Source organism: Pteropus medius, unplaced genomic scaffold, assembly GCF_902729225.1.
Source record: "Pteropus medius unplaced genomic scaffold, Ma_sr-lr_union100, whole genome shotgun sequence".
In the NCBI taxonomy this organism is placed as follows: Eukaryota; Metazoa; Chordata; class Mammalia; order Chiroptera; family Pteropodidae; genus Pteropus; species Pteropus medius.
Genome location: NW_024344240.1, coordinates 19,802,162 through 19,815,103, shown reverse-complemented (window position 1 = coordinate 19,815,103; position 12,942 = coordinate 19,802,162). Strand labels below are relative to the sequence as shown.

Sequence of the window (12,942 nt, the reverse complement as noted above, 5' to 3'; positions counted from 1 at the left end):
AGCAAGAAGAAAAAAAGTATATCGCTCTCTATACTTGACCCTGACATGGATAAATCTTGAGTTAAATTAGAATTAGGAAATAGATTCTCTGATTATTCAGAAGGTCAGATCACAAATCGAGAGTATTCACCTGTCCCTTTCTTGATTGAAACCATTGTAAAGTTAACAAAATCATATCACATTTTAAAGCTTAGCAAGAAGCACAGTAACAGCACAGTGCCCTCAGCTTTAGCCACTATTCAGCTTTGTCTGTGAACTGCACTCAGGTTCAGCCACGTCACAGCAACAACTTAACAGTGGCCATTTCCCAAGAGGTGACTATTGGCTGAGAACTAGATAAGCTGTAAGCAGACACTATTCCTTTTATCTTGGAGGTGGTGATTCTACGAAGGAGGAAACTGAGTGGCTTAGAAAAGTGAAGTAACTTATCCAACACAATCCCTCTAACAGGAGGAGGGCAGGACTCAAACTTCTTCAATGAGCATTTAAGAGTGTGGAGGAAAAGCAGCAAGGAGCAGTTGGAAAGAGCACACTAGAGCAGTGCCCCAAAGTACACATTCTAGCTCATTCACCCAGGCAAATCACTTAATCTTGCTATAGAAGGAGGCTATCCTCCCTTGCCAAATACTTCACAGGATTTTTGTGAGGTCTAAATGAGATCACAAACATGAAAATCCTTGAAAACAGTAAGGCATTTGACAAATACCATGTGTTATTAATAAAAGAACAGAGGACTAAATTATACTCCTTAAGAGCATAACACTTCAGTCATTAGGGCCTCAATGGAAAGACCAAATCCCCTCTGGTCCCCCAAACTAACTAAACCCTTTAAATAAGTGGCCCAGGATTTTCTTAAGCAATCCTTTAAAGATGAAGGGCTCAGGTACACATGCTGGTACTTGAACTGGTCTTTGCAGGGAGCTTTAGTGTCCTGACACCCTGCCTGAAGAAAGTAACCGTTTTCCTATACTATCAATTCTGTTCCAAAGAAACAACTACTGTAATTTTATACTCTTAATCTGTTCAATACAAGAATGAGAAAAACAAACAAATAATACTTTCTCATGAAAGGGCCACATTATATATAGTAATTCATTTTTATTATCATCATCATTATTAATAGCAAAGTCCATAGTTCAGTTCCCAGGAAACATAAAAGTGGATGTTTTATGTAATGGACACCTGCATGTAATGTGATCATACAGAATTTTTTTTGAGTCAGTATGATTTACCAACCTATTAAAAAGACAACCACACAATTAAAACCTGAGCAATCAAAACAATGCAATCTTCTAGCAATTGAAAACAATGAAGTGTCAGGCCAATGTAGAAGATCTGAGTAATCTGGCCTTTCAGGTAATGTTGACTGGAAATTCTATTTTCTCCTTTTTCTCTCTTTTTAATGATCTGAGGATCATTAAAAATATTCACACACACACACACACACACACTCTCTCTCCTCTCTCTCTCTCTCTCTCTCTCTCTCTCTCTCTCTCTCTCTCTCTCTCTCTTTCACTGAAGAACTACCTGCCCTGGGCACATATGACTTAGGGATGCACTCCCCAGTGGGTTGATGGAGGCATCATCATTTCATCATATGCTGGAGCACTGAGGGGTCCACCTCCATGGCCTGGAGGCCCCTGTGTAACCTCTGGAATGTGGCCTCCTTCCCATAGCGTTGTCTCCAGCGGATGAAGGCCTCCACCATCTGCGACTGCACGTTGTGGGGGTGGTTGGCCTTACAGCGGTAGATATCAGTCTGGGATAGTCCCAGAGACAGCACCACGGGCTCCCACTCTGGGCCCAGCCTCTGGGCCAGCTGGTTAATCTGCCGGTCTGACGGGGAGCTGTTGAGGATATGCGGGGGGATTCCAGTCATCCGGTCATCTGGGGAGGAGAAAGGCACCAAGGTGAAAAGAGCAAGCAAAAACTTCCGACGAGTGCAGAATGAAAATTGTAGGGAGAATGACATCCACTTCTGAATGTCAGGGGTCGGCTTTTCCTAGTCGTCTCGTGGGGCTGCTCAGTATGAAGCCATATATAGGGGCTTATGAAATAACAGTCAGCATTTATAAAAATGTTTATTATAGAAAATTTGAAAGTAAGAAAAAATAACTAGAAATCCCATCAGAGAAACCAATTTATAACAATTTTATCTATTTCCTTTCAGTTTTTTATATATAAAACATAGATTTAAAATTACATTGTACGTACTGCTTTGTAACGTGCTTTTTTCACTTCCATCTCTTTTGCCAGAGAGGCCAGGCAAGGGTTCTGGAGAATTTGGGCCCCAGTTTCCCCTGGCACTAGCCCGTGGGTGCAGGAGTGACACTCTCTCCTGCAGGAATGGCTAGTGCTAGAGAGTAACATGCTAAACAGAACAACTACTCTCTCCTGATAAACTTGAATATCACCAAGAAAAGCTGCAGTTTCTAAAAGAAACAGGAGCTAAGAGGCCCGCTGAGGAAAACAAATCTTAGAAGCCATGAGGTAGCAGGTAGAGAGGACAGCCGAGTTCATTGTTCCAGCACAGGCCACAAGAGGAGAGTTACCATCCTCGCAAAACCCAGCGGAGGAAGAGAAAGCATGTGCTGGGGAGGGGCAATGAGGGAACCTGACCTTGCAGCCCTAACCTGGATTTCAGTCTCCCAGAAGCTGTTTTTTTTGAGGAAGCTTGAACTTGAGTAAGTGATTATATATGTCCCCAGCAAATCCAATGAGAAGTGCCATCAGTTATGCAGCAGGTCTTCCAGAGGAAGGAGGTTAAAGCTAAGCCCTGAACAGGAGAAGGAGGCCCGTGAAGGGATGGGAAAAGAGTGCACCCTGTGCAGAAAGAACATCCTATGCACGTGCAAGAGCCCTGAGGGAGAATAACATGGCATGTTCAAGGGACTGAAAGAAATTCACTACGGCAAAGTGCAGAGATTAAGAAGGACTCCAAATATCCTAAATTATGGTGCTGGTTACTGGTCAGGCTAGGACTAGAAGTGAGGTCTTCACATTCCTGGTTTAGACATTTGTACGATAGCACATTGCACTACACTTTCTGTCACCAGTATCACAGGAATTCAGGTCAATCCCATTTCACACTCACCAACTGTTCTGATTTATGAATTCAGTAAGAAGGCTAAAGGCATCCTATTAGAATAGCTGATGTGTTCCACTGCACGTGCCTTTGGCCTCTAGGCAGTTGCTAATGCCTAAGACATGAGTTGTAAAATTATTGTCAAGGACTTTTTCTGATGTTTGTCAAGATTGTAACTTTTTTTAAATGACTAAGAAGCAATTAGCATAATGATGATACTACCGACCAATATTTTATATTAACAGTAATGATTTCATGACTTGTATAAAAATATGGGCTCATTAAAAAAATTCAAGCAACACAAAGAAGTACAAAAAAGAAAACAAATCCAATACACCATTTTGAACATGACTTTATGAACATATACTGTTAGAAGAATAATATAACAGCTTTTTCTAAGAGTTATTTAATTTTGTTCATGTATAACAGAAGAAAAATAAGTAAAACTAAATGGCTTTCTGACCTGCGGTTAAATACTTGAAACATACACACATACACACACATGCAATTTAATGCTGAGAAAAAACTTTATGAAAATTTAAGAGCTAAACTGTGCGTTCTTATATTAATATTCTACAATGAACATTTTATATTTCCTTTCCCTTTCCTCGTACCTCCTGAATTTTGTTGCCTGTATCGTTTCTATTTTGCCAGGTGTACAACATTAACATGCTTCTGTAACAATAACCCTCCCAGAAGTTGTTTGGTCTTAAAACTACATTATAATGGTTTGAATGTTCACTAGTGTATTTTGTTATTACTTTTTTTTAATCATGGGTTTCCATTCTTGAGTCTGCTTTTTTGCTTTGAGTCTTTAAAAACAATTTTATATTACATTATTTTAATATACTTTTAAATTATGAATATAATTTTATATCATTTAAATACTTTTATTCCTCTTATAAGTTCATAGACCTCGCTCATATTTCATGGTAGAGAACACTGGTATGGAGAATTCTGATACCAACTCGATCATCCTATTTTGTATAATTTGCTTTTTCTGTCTGCTGTTTATAGTACTAAAACTTTAGACCAGGGTATAGCTTGGTCATCCATCTGCTTTTCCAGGCATGTGTCATGACCTTCTGATCAAAGATTTAGTTCTTCCTTTCAAAAAAATCTTCTCGTGTCATACTTTTGCATTCTTTTTCTGCTTCATCTGCTATATGGTTTTGCCTATCCTCCACGGCATTTTCTCTCTTATTGCTTTAACTCCCTATGTTCCTCTCATGCCCTTTCCTCATGCCACTCCCTTGATTTTCAGTTACCTCTGTTAGATTTTGATTTGATTTGATTTTTCTTTGGTTCAAATATTGTACTGTGTTTTTGTTCTCAATTTCTTTTCTTGGCTCTTCAATCTATCTCTTAAAAATCCCATTCCACCTCACACTCATTAGGATGGCTACTATCAAAAAAACAGAAAGTAGACTTCTGGTTAAAATGACAGAATAAGTAAACACTATGCTCACCTCCTACCATGACCACATCAAAATTACAACTAAACTATAATACGATCATCATTGTGAACTGGCCAAAGACTAGCTGAACAGGAGTCCTAAAACTAAGGATATAAAGAAGCCATGTTGAGACTAGTAGGAGGGGTGAATACATGAAACAGGCTGGTCCCACAACCACAGTGTGGTGGTTAAGAAAGGTGAGAGATATCTTGGCTGCAGAGGTTCCCTCTGAGATGCAAGGGGTCCCAACCTCACACCAGGCTTCCCAGCCCATGGTTCTAGTGCCAGCAAGAGCAGTCCCACATCTGGCTGTGAAAACTGGTGGGGATTGTGGCTGAGTGAGACAGAGGGCTGCTGGAGCCCCAGGTGTTTCTCCTAAAGGGCCCACACGTGGACTTACGCGCTGACGAACTCACTTGCTCTGAGCTCCACCACTGGGCAGCAGCTTGAAAAGTGCCAGGGACATTAAGGACAGAAACTGAATTGTCTGGCTTTGGGGCAAGGGCTAGAGGGGCAGTTTTCTCCCAGAAAGCAGTGCTGGTAGACACCATAGTTTCTTTATTGAGCCCATCTACCACACAGTCTGCAGGTACAGGTGGGCAATAAGTCTGAATCTCCATCCTGTCCTGGTGATTCTCTGAAACCTTGTCCCACCCAAATCACAGGCCTGCCCAAGTTGCTTCCATTAAAATGGCCTGTCTAAGCTTGTACTGTGGACTTTCCTAAAATCTCTCAAAGGTTCACATACCCAAAACAAGCAGCGTCTGGCCTCAGCATGACCCAAGCCAGGCCCTAGTGGCAGCTGGCCTCATTTCAGAGCTTAGCCTCCCCCATGTGCCTCTAAGCACAGCACAAGTGGCAACCATTTGCAAATCACTTTGTAACTACTACTAGGTGGCCCTGGACTAGGCACAGGCACTTGCAGTGGCTGGCCTTGGCCCACATCAGAGCCCCTCCCAAAAGATCCTAGAACCAACATACCCAGTGGTTGGCTTCAGACTACACGAGAGCACCACCCAATTAGTTCCACAAATGACACATCCAAATAGTGGACTCAGCAAGAACCAGAGCCCCAATAAAGTGAATACTGCTCCATGGGGTCGGCCCCCACACAATATCCAATGTAGTCACAGCAATTCCTCATAGCCAATAAGCCTGAGGGTCAATCTCTCCCACCAATGTGCCAACAGCCCTTAAGGCTCGACAATAACAGAAGGGCACACACAACCCACACAAGGGACACACTTGGAGCTCTCAGCTCAGGTGAACAGACAGACTGTGCCACTGGGCCCCACAAGACATAAACTACATAAGTCTACTCCACCAAGAACGGGAGACATAGCAGATGTACCTAATACATAAAAACAAACACAGGGAGTCGGTTAAAATAAGGAGACAAGGAAACATGTCCCAGATGAAAGAACAGAACGAAACTCTAGAAAAAGAACTAAACAAAATGGAGACAAGCAATCTACCAGATGCAGAATTCAAAATACTAGTTATAAGGATGTTCAGTGAACTTAGAGGAAAAGTAGATGAATTCAATGAGAACTTCAACAAAGAGATAGGAAACATAAAAATAGAAATGGAAAACATAAAAACGAACCAGTCAGAAATGAAGACTACAATAACTGAAATGAAGAATACATCAGAGGGAATCGACAGTAGATTAGATGAAATGGGAGACCAAATCAGTGATTTGTATGACAAGGTAACAGAAAACACCCAATGAGAAGAGCAAAAAGAAAAAAGAATTTAAAAAATAAGGACAGTTTAAGGGACCTCTAAGACAACATCAAGTGTACCGACAGTCACATCATTGGGGTACCACAAGAAGAGAGACAGCAAGGAATTGAAAGGTGTAATGACTGAAAACTTCCCTAACCTGGCAAAGGAAACAGACATAGAAATCCAGTGGAAATGCAGAGTCCCAAAGAAGATGAACCCCAAGAAGCTCACACCAAGACACATCATAATTAAAGTTCCAAAGGTAAAGACAAAGAGAGAATCTTAAATGCAGCAAGAGAAAAGCATCTAGTTACCTACAAGGGAGCTTCCATAAGACTGTCAGCCGACTTTTCAACAGAAACTTTGCAAACTTTGCAGGGGTTGTCACATATATATTCAAAGTGATGTAAAGTAAAAACCTGCAACCAAGATTACTCAGCAAAGCTATCATTTAGAATCAAAGCAGAGATAAAGAGCTTGCCAGACAAGAAAAAACTAAAGTTCATTACCATCAGATTAGTATTACAAGAAATGTTAAAGAGACTTCTTTAAAAAGAAACAAGTAAAAAGAGCAAAATATGAATAATAAAATAGCAATGACTACATACCTATCAATAATTACTTTAAATGTAAGTGGATTAAATGCTCTAATCAAAACACATAGGGTGGCTGAATGGAGTAGAAAACAAAATCCATACATATGCTGCCTACGAGAGAACTACTTCTGATCGAAAGATATAGACTGAAAGTAAAGGAATGAAAAGAGATATTTCATGCAAATGGAAATGAAAAAAAAGCTGGGGTAGCAATACTTACATCAGGCAAAATGGACTTTGAAACAAATATAACAAGAGACAAAGAAGGACCGAGCAAATCAACTTCTGGGAATTTATCTGAAGAAACCCAAAACATTAATTTGAAAAGACATATGCATCCCTATGTTCTTTGTAGCATCATGCATAATAGCCAAGATATGGAAGATTATTATAGGAGAACCAGTCCCTGGTGCCAAAAAGGTTGGGGACAGCTGGTTTAATGGGTACAGAGTTTCAGTTTTACAAGATGAAAAGAGTTGTGGAGGTTGGTTGTACAGCAATGTAAACGTACTTTACACACTGAACTGTACACTTAAAAATAGAAAAGATGGCAAATTTTATGCTATGTATATTTTATCACAATTAAAAATAAAAATGTTTAAAGAATCTCATTTTATCATAATTACATTGACTTTTTATTTCTTCTGAAATTTTACCGAGCTTTTCTACAACGTGAAACACTTGTGAGATTGAGTTTTCTTGGACTGTGTTTTCTCTCAGACCAGGTTGGCTATATGTTTGTTTTTTGCAAGCCATGTTCTTTTCTTTTATTCTTCTGCTGTAGCATTTTCACATAGTTGTCATGACACTTATCTTCATCTTGCACATACTTAATGTGATTACGTCTGTCCAAAACTTCTGTTTGCTCTCTTATAATGAGCTGATGTATCCTTGACACTCTGCTCACTTTATAAGAGACCAGTTATCTTTCTCTCCTGAGCTACAATGCGATGTAGGCTGTTGCTTTCTGTGCAGTGTTCTGCCATGGAGGAGAGCTAGGATTCAGCAGCCCTGCCTTTGCTGGGGGCTGTCCACTCTGCCCTCTCTTTTGGAAACTAATTAAATATCATACCAGATTGTGCTCTGCCGAGCCAGGGTGCACTGACTCCTATGGTCTCTTTCCTGTAACTCAGCACTGAGACTGGGAGATGGCCTGCTCTGGATTGCCTTCCTGCCTCTGCTTAGGGTGATTCCTGGCATTTACGGAGGCTATCTACTCACCTCTTCAGCCAGCTTCTTTCCAAACTTATCTGTATTAGTATGAATCCCCAGGATTTTATCTCCTGGCCTTCCTTTCCCAGTATGGTTTCTGAGGGGTCAGGGTGGGGTATTTTCTTCTTTGCTTGCCACTTTTCAAAGTACATGGCCTAAAGCTGTGATCAGTTTTTTTGTTAGTCTAGTTGCTGCTGACAAATGTTTTTGTTTTAACTGCTTTTTGGTTCAGCTCATTGGGTGTTGGAGAGAGAGCATCTGTGATTCTGCTACACTCTGTCATCATTCTGACTACTGGCCAACTATTAATGCAACATATGCTTTTAGCCAACTATTGGAAGTGAAGACAGTATTTGCTCTCATTCTTCCACACTTTCAGGGTCACATATTCCTTGTGAATACTTCCACATAACTGGGAGATGGCCAAGAGTCTGTGGACACAGGCTGGAGCAAAGATAACTGGCACAGAAGCACAACCAGCCGAAAGCAAATCAGGCCCTTCCAAGGAGAGCTTATACACATAAGGGGACAGTAACAGCTGTTTGTGCCTTTTGTCCTCTATCTGGAAAAGCATCTTTATGAGGCCCTTCTAGCTTGTGAATTCTGCTGAACATGAGGTAACTTAAAAAGAGTCCTAAGGCTTTAGTGTTAACTCCCTAAAAAATACTACATAAAACCAGTTCAAGCGATAAATTAATCCTCTGTGATCTGGCCACTGTTTCTCAAAGCTTGATGTGCATACCGCGAGTGGTGTGCAAGATAATGTCAGGCGGTACAGGGATGAACATTCTGTATTAGAATAGTCAGGCATCTATTTTAACACAACTAGAAAAGTATAAATAGCATTTCAAACTCATGATTGCAAGGAGTAAGATAAGTAAAAAGTAAATGAAAAGCAGATATAGAATGACAAAAAAGTAAATAAAAAGAAAAACAAATTTAAAAATAAAAAGTAAATTTAAATAAAAGCATTAAATTAGTGGCACAGGTGGTACAAAGACATGGCAAAAATTATATAAGTAGAACTCAAATGACTGAAGTTTGGGAAGTCCAGTGTTTCTCAACAAGGGCACCACTGATGTTTCAGACAGGACACTCCATTGTGTGGGGCTGTCCCCAGAGAATTGCAGAGACTTTAGCATTAATGACATGCACTTCTGAAGTGGTAGTAACATCCCTAGCCCGACCTGAGCACACATGTCCAGGTGAGGCAGTGATACCCCTGGTTAAGAACCACCAGATACTGTGACACAAGAATATCCAACCTAGATTTTAAAATCCTAAGCAGGCAGTTAAATCCTTTCGATACTGACAAAATGTTCTCCCTTATATAGATCCTAAATCTTTCATGCAACTCTTTAATCACATTCTCACTGAAGTTGAAACTCACATGTTTCAAAAGGATCAACATTCTCTGACAAACCCATTTGTCACAATGAAGGATCCATTTGAAGGGATGAACACTCCCACTCCCCACATCCCCCATCTACCTATTTACCCTCCTACCCCTCCATTTCCCCATCTTTGAGGTTACTACATGAATGAAAGCTGCACAGTATTCCCTCTCCTTCTCCAACTATCTCTTCTTCCTTCACTCATACTTATCAATAGCTGCTCTCGCCTCAAACCTAAAAGTCTGCTTTCCAGTTCCTGCTGCATTTAGAGTCAGGTCTAAAGATTCACACAACTCCTTATGGGCAGAGACTTCTACTTGTGCGCCTTCCTTTTCCAAACCTTAGCCCCTTGCTGAGTGCAAAATGGAAGACAATGTATTGACCATATTTTTAAAACAAAAAGTTCCTCCAAATCAAGTTTCTGAATCACCCAACAAATCTCCGTGTAGACAGCACTCCCTCATTTGTGTTGGCTGGTGTGGGTTCTCTGAGTGAAGCAGAGTCCACAGGCCCAGTGTCCTGTATCCTATGAAATGTGGCTACCTTAATGGTGACCTGAGGAGAGGAACCGTACAGGGTTCAAGAGCACAGTTCAGAGACTGAAGACCATGGAGTAAAGGAGAGGCACAATGGACATGTAAATAGCTGCTAGGAGAGTCAGATAAATCTGCAGTCGGGGGTCTAGAAAAACAGAAAGGTTTTTATAACTATAAAACTGCTTTTGAACTTCTGTTATTCTATGATATAGCTGGAGATGTTAACTAGAGAATTCACATATACATTCTTTCTAAGTGACTCAGCTGGACATGGGGTAGCACTTTAAAAAACTATACACATTCCTTTGGAAAGCCTGGTAATATACCAGCCTCCCCAACTCACTGCTGCAGCTAGCCACGCCACTGATGGAAGAGTCACATGCTTCCGGTTTGCTCGACTCTCAAAAAAGTTAAGCTAAGAGATTTTCCCTTCTAGTGAAGCCATTTTTTAGGAGTGAAAGGCTAACATTTAAGGCTTCTGCTCAGGTCAAATCCAGTAATGTTCCATTGAACAAAGCAGAATATGGGGCCAAATTCAGGACTAATAGGACAGAGAATTAAATCTCACAGGTTAGGAAAAGTGAAAATGTGCTGAGCAGTAATCTATAAGCACTCATAAGTATACCAATAAATTTTAAAAATCTAGATGAAGTGATACCTTACTGAGAATATATAAAATGTCAAAATTGGTGCAGGAAAGAATAGAAAACTTGAACGGACCAAAGTATAATGGCAGTCAAAGCCCACTCTTGCTAAAGAGTCCTAGGCCCACATGGTTTTACAGGTGAGCTCTACCAAATGTTCATGGGATATTTAATTTCCTATTTTATTTAAGTTTTTCCAGAACATAGAAAAAGAACAAAAACTTTAGTCCATTGTGTTAGGCTACTATACTTTTTATTCCGAATAGGACAAAGAAAATACAAAGAAAAATCACAGGCTCATTTGGTTATGCTTTTTGATGCAAAAATTCTAAATATTAATGAATTGTGTAAAAAAAAAAAAACCCCTATTTAAAATAATAGATGGTGAACAAGTAGAACTTATCCCAAGATTTCAATAATTTCAACATTATAAAAATCTATCAATTAATTCAACATAGCAATAGTCTAAAGAGAAAGGTCATTATCTTAATAGATGCAAAAAAGTATTTGATAAAATTTAACAGCTATTTATGATTTTTTAAAAAAGATTTCTTTAAAAATTAGGAATATGGGGAACATTTTTAACTTGGCAAAGATTGTAAAAGCCTTCTATAAGCATTTTATTTAATGGAGAACTTTAAAATGTATTCCTTTTAAGAATGAGAACAAGATAAGAATACCCACTATCATCATTACTGTTGAACACAGTAGTGGAGGGAAATCCTGACCAATATTATAAAGAACGAAAAAGAAATTAGGTATAAGCATTTGAAGAGAAGAGATGAAACTAACACTATATTCAGACTATATGATCTAATATATAGAAAAAGACCAGGATCAGTAGATAATCCGCTAAAACAAATAAGAGAGTTAAACAAAATTTCCAGATAAAAGATCAACTTAAAACAAAAAGTAAGTAAAATAGCATTTCTATATTCTAGCAATATCAAATATAAGATATAAGAAAAAATAAAATAAGCAATGAAAATCATAAGGGATCTAGAAATTAAATTATGCAAAGATCACAAAAGAGCTCTATGGGAAAAATTTAAGCCTTTCTTAGAACACATAAAGTGAAATAATAATAAATGGAGAGTCATTCTCGGGTTGAGAAGGATGACACTATTATAACATAATGTTGACAATTCTTGTAATAATTATAATTTCATAATGGGGAAAGGAGAGACTTTCTCCAAACTGGGGAAAACTACTTGATTATATAGATAAAAACAAAACTGGACTTTCATATCACACCATAAACAATAACAGATTCCATGTGGATAAAGGCCCACATAGAAAGGCAAAAATATAAAGCTAATGGAAAACATTGTAGGAGTATCTTTGCAACCTGCAGTGGGAAGTGACTTTTTAAATTCATACCCAAAAGATGCATTTTTTACATGAAAATTGAAGATTTCTGCTCAGCAAAAAAGACCGTGATCCAAGCTGACAGAGCAGAATTAGAAAAGACATGTGTTAACACTATTTAGACTGTATAAGGTACTGGTGAAATCCACAGGAAAAGGTAAGGACCTCCAAAGGAGGGAGAAGGGCATGGGCAGGCGACTCAGATGAAAGGAAATGCAAAAGCAAACATAAGAAGATACTCTCAAACTTAGGCATTTACCCAAAATGGAAACAATGATAAATTGCTTAATGTTCATAGAAATCTATACAATACCAAGTTCTGGCTGAAATGTGGAAACGTAAGGAACTTTATTCACTGCTGGCAGGAATGAAGCCTGGGCAGCCATTCTAGAGAGGAAGCTGACAGCATAGGTAAAATTGAATACAGTTTACAATCTTGTTCCTGGGTTTATGTATCCAAGAAAAATTCTGAAAAAAGACCTATAAGGGGCATGTATAAGGTTGTTTGTGCACAGTTACATTATTTGTGTTAGCAAATATACGTTTACTTTATAACTCAGTAATCCTGTCCAGGGTTTATATAATCCCAGAAAAATTCTCCTATAGATCCATGAGGGGTTACATATGAGGTTGTTTATAACAAGTAACACGGTATAAAAAAAAGAGCTCACTACTAGGGAAATAGATGAATAAATATGAAGGAGCACATAGGGAATGCCAGGCAGAGTTAGAAAGGATGGACTGTATCAAAAATGTAAGAAAAAGAATGAAATCTACATCAATGAAAAATTTAAAATATATGTTCAAAACAACGCCATTTACAAACACGCACACAAAAGACTATCTAGCCAACAGAATTGTTGGTTATAGGAGGAAAGGAAATGTGGGGAGGAGTGGCTGCCAGGCTGAGAAAGCTAAACTG

General features: G+C 39.0%; 1 protein-coding gene across 1 annotated transcript in view; it reads right to left on the bottom strand.

Annotated features, from left to right (window-relative positions):
- Nucleotides 1-1,451: 1,451 nt before the first annotated feature.
- CRADD (CARD and death domain containing adaptor protein) overlaps nucleotides 1,452-12,942 on the bottom strand; it is a 150,258-nt gene continuing 138,767 nt past the window's right edge. The window contains exon 3 of the mRNA XM_039869054.1: nucleotides 1,452-1,887. Coding sequence (XP_039724988.1) covers nucleotides 1,586-1,887 — 302 coding nt within the window. The 3' untranslated portion in view covers nucleotides 1,452-1,585. The remainder of the gene's footprint in view (nucleotides 1,888-12,942) is intronic.